General features: G+C 32.2%; 1 protein-coding gene across 1 annotated transcript in view; it reads left to right on the top strand.

Annotated features, from left to right (window-relative positions):
- LOC127724921 (uncharacterized) overlaps positions 1-12343 on the top strand; it is a 65824-nt gene that overhangs the window by 14674 nt on the left and 38807 nt on the right. Inside the window, exons 3-6 of the mRNA XM_052231924.1 lie at positions 2064-2258; positions 4611-5225; positions 6216-6371; positions 8925-9092. Coding sequence (XP_052087884.1) covers positions 2064-2258; positions 4611-5225; positions 6216-6371; positions 8925-9092 — 1134 coding nt within the window. The remainder of the gene's footprint in view (positions 1-2063; positions 2259-4610; positions 5226-6215; positions 6372-8924; positions 9093-12343) is intronic.

The following is a 12343-nucleotide window of genomic DNA, read 5'->3' on the forward strand; positions in this document are numbered from 1 at the left end:
TACGTGTCCAGATCCAGGCGTAATGGAGCAGGAAACGTAAATTTGTAGCACTTACAGGCGTAGAAAAAAGTGGTAAACCTGGCGTAAATTGAAATTAGCAAGGCGTAAATTTTCCTACGGGTGTAAAACTGTTGGAAGGGCGTAAATCATAATACCCATAATGCTTTGTTAAAAGGATCATGGGAATTTTTTTCAAAATTTGGCTCTCTGGTATTAGCTTGCAAGAGTTGGACATATGGCAGCTTGATATATTCAGTCAGGGGACTTACTTAAATGAGTGATTTTCTAAATCACTGATTCAAGTAACATTATGTCCATAAAGGTTGGAAGTAAGAGTTGTCTTTTCTTTAATAATCACCTATTTAAGTAGTACAAATTAATCACTAGACTAAGTGATTTAATTTTATTGTAGCTTTAAATATAGAATACTAATGATCCAGGGATTAATTATGTTGCTAAAATTATCAGAACCAACATCTGTGTTGATAGGATGATCGGGTCATGTCAGGTGATAACCTTGTACTAAATCTAGGATAATGACATAAAAATCACTTGTTTAAGTATCATACCTCAAATTCCTTCCAAAAAATCACTTCTTTAAGTATCATTATTTTAATAACCCCCACTAATTTCAACACCCCCGAACAGTGAAATTTTGATCGCGAACAGTAGAATTTTATTACATAATCTATAAGATGAAACCTTGAATTTTACAGGAAAAATACTCCCACTGCTGGGAAAAATCTGTTAAGAAAGTATCAGTTCATTTTGTAAAGCCATTTTTATAGCATTTTTTCAACTAAAATAGAATTTCAGCTAAATGATTGCATCAAAGGCATAAACCTTGCTGCTTAAAAGAAGCAAAAAGTTCATTTTTTTCAATTTTACTAATGAAAAGATATTATCTAAACCTATTTGTTTAAAATTTTGGTAAAACTACAAAATCACAATTTGTGACAAAACTTCGAATTTACTACTTAAATAAGTGATTTAAAAATCACTTATTTCAATAAGTCCCCTGACTGATATTCAGGGGAAATTTGCTTTTTTGGTGCTTTTTTGAAGAATTTGAAATTGGAATTATCATGATTATGGAGTCAAATTGATGAATGAAAATTGTGAAATGAAAGGAAAGTAGTATACTGTGGTAAATAATAATTATGTGAGTAACTAAGTTATGAAGTTTTTATTTTCAACATTAATTTCTGGAATTCTGGAAACCCTCATCCTTGGATAATAACATTTAAATCTTTCACAAGTTAAATTGCAGTATTATCATTGATTTTTTAGTTCAAATGACATTAATTTTCAAAACAACTTAGCCAAATGCTAGTTTTATTTCAAGAAAAATTAATTATCATAATTCTTATTTAAACTTAAACTTTTTTGAGCCAGTGTCTGTCTTATATATATGTATTTATTTATAAAGCTTCTTCAGTGGTTAATATTTCAAGTTTTATGTCAAACAATGAGAAATTAAAGCAACAGTACAAGTTTGTATCAAATACACAAAGTACACAGCTAGGGATATACACTGATTTAAATTATATGTAGTATTATGTAAGGATATTATGCCTGGTTTATTTTTATTGACCAGGCGTACTCATTTGCATAGTACGCCTGGTTTTCAGTCTACCAGGTGTACTCATTTTAATATAACGCCTAATTTTAGGCCTGGTTTCCGCCTCAGTTACTCTTGGTTTACGCCTGGTTGACGTCTGGACATGCATTCCTTAAACACTGCAATGACGCCAGGATAAAGTATGATTTCTACGCCTGGTTTCCGTGTCATTTACAGGCGTCACATTTCGTACAGGTGGTTAATACATGTTTGTACTGTTCAGACAAGCATTTTAATATTCTGTACCACCATTTACCCCAAGAGTTACATCTTCCCTGAATATTGTTATTTGTTTTGAGAGTTATTCGCTTAAGCAATTAAAAACTTTAATGATACATTTCTAATCTTTGAAATGTGTTAATTTGATTAGATCTCTCTAATAAAGTTGGGAAGTTTTTTTGCTTCATTTCTTTTTAATATTATTCTTTTTCATTTATTTCAGGTAAATTTAATTTACCAGGAGATGCACCATTAAAACTAAGTTTACAAATTTCTCATCAGAAGGAAGGCAACCTAGAAAGAACTACCCCCACTGTTGAGGAAGAACATCCCAGTTCAGGATCTAGCAGCCCTGATTTATGGGAAGTTCCAACCATCACACTGGACTCTAAAGATAATCAAACCAAACCTGTAAAAGGTTAGTTATAAATATGGAGGTCAGTTCTACATATAACAAGAGTGCATATGCTGAAATGTCTCGCCTTCTTTACTAATCATTGATATTATGTTGATAGTTTTAAATATAAAGCTTTACTACAACTATCACATGATCCAAGAAAATGAGGTCAAGGTCAGAAGACACCTGCCAGCTAGACATGTACACCTTACAATCATTCCATACACCAAATATAGTAGACCTATTGCATACAGTATAAGAAAAACAGACCAAAACACAAAAACTTAACTATAACCACTGAACCATGAAGATGAAGTCAAGGTCAGATGACACCTGCCAGTTGGACATGTACACCTTACAGTCCTTCCATACACCGAATATGCTAGACCTATTGCTTCTAGTATCTGAGATATGGACTTGACCACCAAAACTTAACCTTGTTCACTGATCCATGAAATGAGGTCGAGGTCAAGTGAAAACTGTATGACGGGCATGAGGACCTTGCAAGGTACGCACATACCAAATATAGTTATCCTATTACTCATTATTAGAGAGAAATTAACATTACAAAAAATCTTAACTTTTTTTTCAAGTAGTTAATGAACCATGAAAATGTATCAGATACTATAAGCAATAGGTCTTCTATATTTGGTGTATGGAATGATTGTAAGGTGTACATGTCCAACTGGTAGGTGTCATCTGACCTTGACCTCATTTTCATGGTTCAGTGGTTAAAATTAAGTTTTTGTGTTTTGGTCTTTTTTTCTAATACTATATGCAATAGGTCAACTATATTTGGTGTAAGGAAATATTTTACAATGTACATGTCAGTCTGGCAGGTTTTATTTGACCTTGACCTCATTTTCACGGTTTATTGCTCAGTGTTTGGTTTTTGCGTTTTGGTCTGTTTTTCTTAAACTATAATTAACCAATAGGTCAACTATATTTGTTGTATGGAATGATTGTAAGGTGCATATGTCTGTCTGGCAGATATCATCTGACCTTGACCTAATTTTCATGGTTCATTGGTCAATGTTAAGTTTTCATGGTTAAGTTTGTTTCTTAGATACTATAAGCAATAGGTCAACTATATTTAATGCATAGATTGATTGTAAGGTGTACATGTCTGTCTGGCATGGTTCATCTGACCTTGATCTTATTTTCATGGTTCATTGGTCAATGTTAAGTTTTCCTGTTTAAGTCTGTTTCTTAGAAACAATAAGCAATAGGTCAACTATATTTGATGTATTGAATGATTGTAAGGTGTACATGTATTTCCGGTTTGGTTTATCTGACCTTGATCTCATTTTCTTGGATCATGTTAAGTTTATGTGATACTTTTAGTAAAGCTTTATATTTAGGACTATCAACATAAAATCAATGGTCAGTAAAGAAGGCGAGACATTTCAGCGTGTGCACTCTTGTTGTTATTAAAAAAATAGTATAAAAAAATAATGTACCAATATTCTTTGTATATTTTATAGGAAATTTGACTTTACAATATGTTTTTTCTAGCTTATGCTAACACTTTGTGTCTGTTGTCCATGCCTCTGAGTCCCTCGTCTGTGGTCTCTAAACTTTTCTTTAAAAATTTTCTCCTCTGAAACAATGGATTGTAATCAAAGTTTGTCTGCTTCATCATGTATAAAGTTTGTAATTTCCGTCCAGATTGATCAACCAACATGGCCTCCTTGTTTTAAAAAATAGAACATAGGGTTCAAACTACAGTTTCAACTAATATATTATAGAATATAGCTATTAGAGAAAAACTGGCTGGATGAAAATGGTCAGCACAACAAATTCTATCTATCTTGAAAAGTTCAGAAAAATCTGTCCACTTGTTTTTGAAGTTATTGACCTTAAAATGTTGATTGTTAACTCTTTTGGCATTTCCTGTCATTGTTTCATAACCTTTGGAAGCGAGGTTAACAGTGTAAAATGCAAAAAAAAAAAGATCAGTATGATAAGATGTATCTGCCATAAAAATTGGAGAAAAATCTTGTTTTGGAGTTATATGCCCTGAAAAATAGTTTTTCCAACTTTTTGCATTTATTGGCTATTAGTGAAAAAACTTAAGGAGATAGTTTTAAAAGTGTAAATAGCATAAAGGTCACAACAAGATGTTTCTATCCTGAAAATTAGAGACAAATCTGACAACCTGTTTTGGAGTTATTGTTCTTGGAATGATCAAATTTGCTGTTTTCAGATTACCTGACCTAAATGTACAAATTGCCAAAGAATGCCCATATGCACCCCAACAACGTAAAAAAAAACATTTTGAGGTAGAAATAGCAACTAATTAAATTACAATATGGTTATAAAAGCAAAAACCTGTAGGACTTTAAGCTAGAGATTGTTTTTCTTTTTTTATAGAAATTTTACAGCAGGATGATAGCCAAATAAATCTCCCTAAGATTGAACCCAGCAATAATAGTACAATTACTTCTACAAATGACCAAGATGTGAAGAGTATAGAAACTGGACAAGACTGCTCCTCAAAAATAGACAATGAGGGTTTGGAGATAACAGATCTACAGAGTGATGAAGCACAAGAAAGTCGACAAACTGTTCCAGTAGACATGGAGAGTCCACGGCTTACAGATCAACAGACTGGTGAGCTGCAGAACAGTAGTCCCACTGGTCCAGTCGACAAGGAAGGTCTAGAGGTGACAGATCAACGACATGTTATTGGCAAGCAACAAGGCAATGAACTGACTGGTCCAGATGACATGGAAGGTTTAGGGCATACAGAGCAACAGACTGGTGAGCCAAAATGCAGTGAGTGTTCTAGTCCAGTAGACAAGGAAGGTCAAGGGCTGAGAGATCATCAGAGTGGTGGATCACAAAGCAATCACCATGCTGGTCCAGAAGACAAGACGAACCTAAATCTGTCAGATAAAAAAGCAATTGAAACAGAAGGCAGTGGACTTTCTGGTCCAGTAGACAAGGGAGGTCCAGGGCTGATAGATCAAAAGTACATTCCACCAGGTACTGGACTTTGATAGAATGACAAAGGATAGTATCATGAATGAATTATGAATAGATATAGATATAATATTTTCCCCAATTAATTTTTTCTCTCATCTGGACTGCCTTTAGCAGCCTGTGTGAGTTATAAAGGGCCTTGTAAACTATTTTCCTTTATTTTTTTCTTAAGTTAGTAGTCATATTACATAACCACTAGAAGGACATTTTAACTGTTAACTATGAATTTAAAAGTATAACATGTGTATAAGTCACTGTGAATCAATTTAAATATTAGTAGAATATTTTTAAAATTGGTTCATGTAACTGGAGAGGCTATAGGAAATACATTTACACGGAATTTGTTTTTTGAAAGTTTCGATTCCAGTTGAAACAAAGTATGACTTGATTATTCCTTTTAAGGAAATGACTGAGAACAATGTACTTAAAAAATATTACCATTAAAACATGTCTGCAGAGTATGTCTGCAGAGTGATCTTTACCAGCTGATGTGAGTGTCCAGATAGTTATATCCCTAAAAATATATATACATGTTTTTGTTAACAGCTATTTTCATAAATTTCCCTTTGATCTTTGTGTGATGATTTCCCATCTGAATCTTCTTTACTGAGAATGCTTTTCTGTTCCAGTAGAGTGAGAACACAACGATGTTATAAGTCAATGTCATTGACCTTGACCAGTAATAACAGGGTTAAACAGATTATTTTTTTATGGTCTTCAAACTTCAGGAAGTTTTTCCGCTACATCTCATATCAGGGCTATAGCTCTTTGATGACTTTGTAGCCAAGAAACATGTTTTCAAAACCATAGATAATCTACAAAAAGAAAAAGTTTTATCGGTAGTATATAGGAAAAAATTTCTTATTCTGATTTTTTGTGTGCTGTAAGATATTTCCTTGAACTTATGTGTTTTCTTCCATTAGTTTTATTATAAATTTAAAACTTAAGATAAATTAATGTTACTGAAATGTACATAAGATTATCTTATTTTAGCTGAAAGTATTTTGAGTGACAGTGAAAAACTAGCAGTGAAAAAAGAAGCATCTACATCAGAGGCAGAGAATTCTAAAGATGCTAAGGAGAAGGAGTCAGCTGAGGGAATGGATGCTTCAGAAACAAAACATGATAAAAATGAACCAATACAAGCAGGTAAAATATACAGAACTTGTTTACTTCCACTAATACAAAGTTATGTGGTCTTAAGGATGTTTGCTCCTCTTGTTTTTGAATTTTTGCCAGATATTCGGAATCCTCAGGTTTTATCCATGTAGTGCCATTAAAAATTTTGCCCACTAACCCCTACTTTTCACTCCATAATTTAATTACATATAGTTGAAAATGTCATCTTTGAAAATCTTATAAAATCCTTGTTATTTTTTCATCATTTTTGAAAGAAAAAAGGTGCCAATGTTAAATGTATGCAAAATCTAGAGAGAATTATTTCCCGCCAAATCTTCAATGGCTTGTATCTCGAAAACAAGCACACTGACCCTTCATTTTTTTCTGCTTTTTTAGTTTCTTTATTTATATACTATCAACTTATAACAGTCTTTTAAAAAGCTTGTTATTTTAAAATAGAGTAGCGAACATCCTTAATGTAATATTGGTGTGTTACGTTAGCTGGTAGCATTATATACATCCTTATATGATTCTTTGTTCAATTTGTATTTCATTCATATTCTTTTATCAATTTACATTTTTTTAAGGATGGTGATTTAAAACATGATAAAACAAGGGAAGTAACCCGAAATTTCTTTTGATTGTTTTCAAATACACAAAAGTTTTTATTACACAACTGCATGTAGCCTGAAGTAAAAATCGTTGATTGATACTATGTTTGACACCCAAGCTGTCAAGTGAAGCTATAAAATTATACAAGTTCTTTGATTTACAGGTAAAAATTACCTTAATCAGTGACACAAAAACGTAATTAATGTTTACATCGATGGTAATAAAAAATTAAGAGACTAACAAATTTTTTGGGGTTGAAATCTTGGAAAAAAACGGAAGATTTGAATTATTTACGGGAGGGACGGAAGAGGGCTTAAAAATCGGGAATTGTGGCTCCCGCCGGAAGAATCACATGTCTGTTACAGAGGATTTATTCTCAGGATTTCTTTTTAATGTTACTTTACTAGATTTGTGTTACTAGAATTGTTCTGAAGGTTTGGATTTTAACTATTATCCATTTAACCTGTTTATGTCCATTTCATGAAATATATTCATAGCATATTTCTCAGGAACTAACAATTCAGACTTCCTGAAATTTGGTAGCAAGTAATGCATTTTCACATTCATCACACTTCAATGTCCTGTTCAAGAATACTTCTATATTCTTAAGCATAATGGCTTAATAATGTACATGATGTATGAACTATTTTGTTGCATTTTTCCAAGGAACTATGAATCAGAGCTTCCTGAAATTTGGTAACATGGTATACCACCATGTGATGCACTTTAACATTCACTATTCATCAACTTCCTGTTTACTGAATACTCGAACAAGTGGGGTTATCATTTATAAATTTAGAGAGAGCAATAATTCATAGTTCAACCAGTTATTCTTAATTCTCATCTTGAGCAAAATATCACATGAAATTATTTTTTTTGGGCATTTCCTTGCCATTGTTTCAAACACATAGGAGCTAGGTTTAAAGTGTACACTGCAAAAATGATCAGTATGACAAGATGTATCCTCTCTGAATATTGAAAAAAACTAACCACTTGTTTTGCAGTTGTTGCCCCAGAAATATCATTTGTTTTCCCAAATTTTAGCACTTGTTGGCTGTTTTTACGAAAACTACAAGAGCTAGGTTAAAAGTGTAAATAGCAAAAAGATTCAATACAGCAAGATGTATCTACCCTGTAAATTGGAGGAAAATCTCTGACCTGTTTGGGAGTCATTGTCCCCAAAATCATAATATTTTTTGCACTTTTTGGCTGTCTTGAAATATATAGGAGATAGGTTAAAAATGTGAAATGCAAAAATAATCTGCACAAAGAGATCTATAATCCCTGTAAAATAAAAAAAAAATCTGATGTCAGACCTGTTTTAGAGTTATTGGCCATGAAATATAGGTTTTTCCAATTTTTCAATTTTTTGCTATTATTTTTAAAACTAGACGATCTAGGTTAAAAGTGTAAAAGGCATATCAAGAACTATCTTCTCTGATATTTTTGACAACCTGTTTTGGAGTTTTTGCCCTTGAAATGTTGAATTTTACTGGTTTTTTTTTTGCAGTTTTGTCTGTTATCTAAAATCCTACGGGAGCTAGATTAGACATTTAAATTGCAAAACAACGATCAGCAACTCAAAAAGTAACTAAAGAATGTGCATATAAAAGTCCTTACTTGCAAACTGGTAATTTTTTTCACCAGTTGGGCCATACAGGTGTGCCTCTTGTTTCAACTATTCTTCTTCATTAATCACTTTAATTTTCATTTGAAAATTTAATACTAAGTACATGTTTTCAACTTCACCTACAATTAAGGAATTCCTACATTGTTTTCAGAAATGCAAATACTGAATTTTATTCATTTGAATTGCTTTTGTGGAATCATCTTTTTAAGGAAGGGTTAGAACAACACCTAAAAAAAGAAAATGCATCATGCCAAAAGGTATCCAATTAGAAAAGCTTTATAACTTTATTGCTGATTAGATTTGAATTCTTTGTGGACAATTTTGTATTTGAAACATTTCAGAATCAGAATTGACTAAAATGGAGACACAAAGTACTGGTCCCCAGTCTGATCATAGTGACAATAATTGGAACCAGGACACAGAAAAGTCAAGCAATGATACAGAAATGGATGATCAGAATACACAGTTACAAGTTGATGAGAGTGATAAACAAGGACAGAAAGAGAAAGGTATTCATACTATTGTGTAAACAGCTTCTTCAATATGTGCAAGAATGACTTTAGTACATAGTGATAGTGCTTAATTGCTTTTCATTTTCTTGTTTCATATAATATCCTATATCATATCACCAACATTATTCTGGACGATTTGTCACAACATTTGACATTCTCTGTAAGAGCTGTTACAGATTTAACGCATGGGAATGGGAGGTACTCAAATTAATAAAATGTGGATGATTGCATTTTCTTCAGAATTTTGTAAGAATCTATACTATTAAATGAGAAGACCTCATTTTGTGTTTCGCTTCTCTTCCTTCCACAATAAATAAATCATCATGCCTCTGTGTCCTATAGGTACCATGCATAGCCGCATTTGTCATCCTCCCTTATGATTATTCCGTTTGGGTTATTTTGGGAGGAAAACGAAAATAAAGGCGTCCGGAGATAGTTTCCGTCATCGGACAGACTTTTAACTTAACTTCCGTTTAGGACTGTTTATAAATTACACATAATATTTTCATAGGTACTTGCGGACAGAACAATTATTTTCGTGTGTTTCTGTATACTATGAACAAACATATACTATAAATAAAGTGTATTTGCTATTTACTATCAATTACAAGTTTACTATCCACGGCGGTCATTGATATATTAAATAGAGTCTCTATTATAATATATCAGTGACCGCCGTGGATAGTATACTAGGAATTGATATTAGATAGCAAATACACTTTATTTATAGTATATGTTTGTTCATAGTATACAGAAAAACGCGAAAATAATTGAAATTAATAGAAAACCAAAAATAACGGATTTTGGAAAAAAGGGGGAGGACTAAAAACAAATTGTCCTGTCCCCAAGTACCTATGACTTTTGATACCTTTCCTAAAATTATCCAGTCATAAAATCATTTACAAAAATTCTTCCTACAACAGTTTACATACTTTCAACCATGCTCTAAATGCCCGCGATTTCGCGGGTGTGTTCTAGTTATATGTAAAATGAAATCATATATTATTGGTGATTGGGGTCTAGAAAAAGTGTCTCCCATCCCCATGTGTTTAAATCTGGGACAGCCCTAAAGGTAGTATTGAGATATATTCCATTAAAAAGATTTTTTGCCGATTCCTTCAAACAAGAGTTTTAAACATTTTTGAAATTATTAAATGTTTTTATTCAGTTGTGAAACAAAATATTTATAGGTCTGGAAAAATAAAGAAAGGAGGTACTCATTATTGAGATATCAACTGAACAACACAAAAACGTAAAAAAGATAGCTATACGGCTGGTCAACTACTACAATAGACAAGTATCTATACCATACATATATGTATTTCTTTTTTGATTGACATAGGTCAATCATCCTTGTCTAATAGTTGCTGACTTTGATTTTCAATATTCTTATTTGAAATGAAAGTGATTTCCTCAGAACTTAAAAACATGTATCTAGCATGTCTAGAGTAGCTGATCATTGCAGGCATAAATTAGCTTTTAGTTTCTTGAATTGATATTAATGTTATCAATTAATATGAAGATTTATGGCATTAGTTAAGTACAGTTAAAATAAATATAAAAATAAGAAGATGTGGTATGATTGCCAATAAGACAACACTCAACCAGAGACCAAATGACATAGAAGTTAAAACAACTATAGGTCACCATACAGCCTTCAACAATGAGCAACACCCATACCGTATAGTCAGAGACTGTTTACTTTCCATTTGGAAATAAATGCATGCACTTATAAATTGCAATCCAAATTTTTTACTGCATAACAGCTCAGATTCTACATTGACTATGCATGGTTAAGAATTAAATCTATTAAACATTGTTAAAACATAAAATTCTAAACATATGAATTCAAAGCATTTTATTTTAGGAATGATTTTGCCTTTAAATTTTTTTTGAAATTCATATATAATGCAGCTTTCCTTTTATCTTCACCACTCAAAATCACACCATCATATCATACATGTCATATGCATATGCTTTCAAGTTCAACTTTAAAGTTTTCATATTTTAAAGTACATGAGACTTGCAGATGTTGATGAATTAAAGCTTCAGAAATATTTGAAATGAAATCAGAGGTCAAATTTACAGTATAAAAAATTCAAAACATATTTTAAACCTTTTTACATGTTAAGTCGCTTGGGCACTTCATTGAGTAAATAAGCAATGCTTTGACAATAAATAGTCAGTTTTTAGAGGACAAACCATCACTTATAAGGAATATATGGTAATAGAAGGAAACAATTATTTAAGATATTATTTTTTTCGAGCGTAAGGAGATTTCACCTCCCTGGTAAGAGATAGGTGTTCAGAGCGAAGTATCCAAATAATTAAAAAAATATTGGGGAAATTCAAAGTGACATATGGAGAGATTTTTTGGAATAAAAATCCATATACAAAAATTAAACTTCACTTGCATAATATGAAAAATGGGAATATTAAAATCGGTTAAATGAAATTATTTTCTATAGGCTGACAATGATCACAAAACAAGACCTCTTCATGCAATAAGTAACCTATCCTTAAGCAAGAAAATAAAAAACTGTTAGGGACCAACTAAAATATCAACAGTCATGAAAAACAGACAATACCATGACAAATGAAGACTGTGACAACATTCCTCAAAATACTAAACAAAACACTAAAAGATAAAGCAACAAGAATCCCCCCTAAAAACCAGGAAGAACTGAATTACTCTAAAAAGATAAACAGTTTCTGCTGCAATAGTGGAAGTTGTTGTAATGATCCTGACAACAAACATCTGATCTCCTGCAACGTATTTTCCGCAACAGATTTAATTAAGTAATTCAAAGAAAATGTGAAACCTATAAGGGAGATAATTTAAATCATAAAATAACAGCCAAGAAAATTACAAATTGACTAAAGATTTAATACGGAGTATATATCTTCCAATTGATACGATATTCCCGGGCTTGTATTTCCTATCAGGATTTCCTTGATGGAAGATTGCTGCTCACAAGAAAGCTATTAAACCAAGAGTTCTAAATGGTGAAGTTGAAATCATCCCTTCGAAAATTTTACGGACGCCATCACGAGTTGGTTGACCGTTATGGAATAACCGTTTCATAGATGATATCAGATATGTTCCTTATGTCGTAACTACAATACACTTCCCTTTTCACGAATGTGACCTACTGAATTAGACTACTTACCGGATTTGTAATTACTTATATATAATTAAGCAACACGATGGGTGCCACATTTGGAGCAGGATCTGCTTACCCTTTAGG

Source organism: Mytilus californianus, unplaced genomic scaffold (genome assembly GCF_021869535.1).
Source record: "Mytilus californianus isolate M0D057914Y unplaced genomic scaffold, xbMytCali1.0.p SCAF_14, whole genome shotgun sequence".
Taxonomy (NCBI): domain Eukaryota; kingdom Metazoa; phylum Mollusca; class Bivalvia; order Mytilida; family Mytilidae; genus Mytilus; species Mytilus californianus.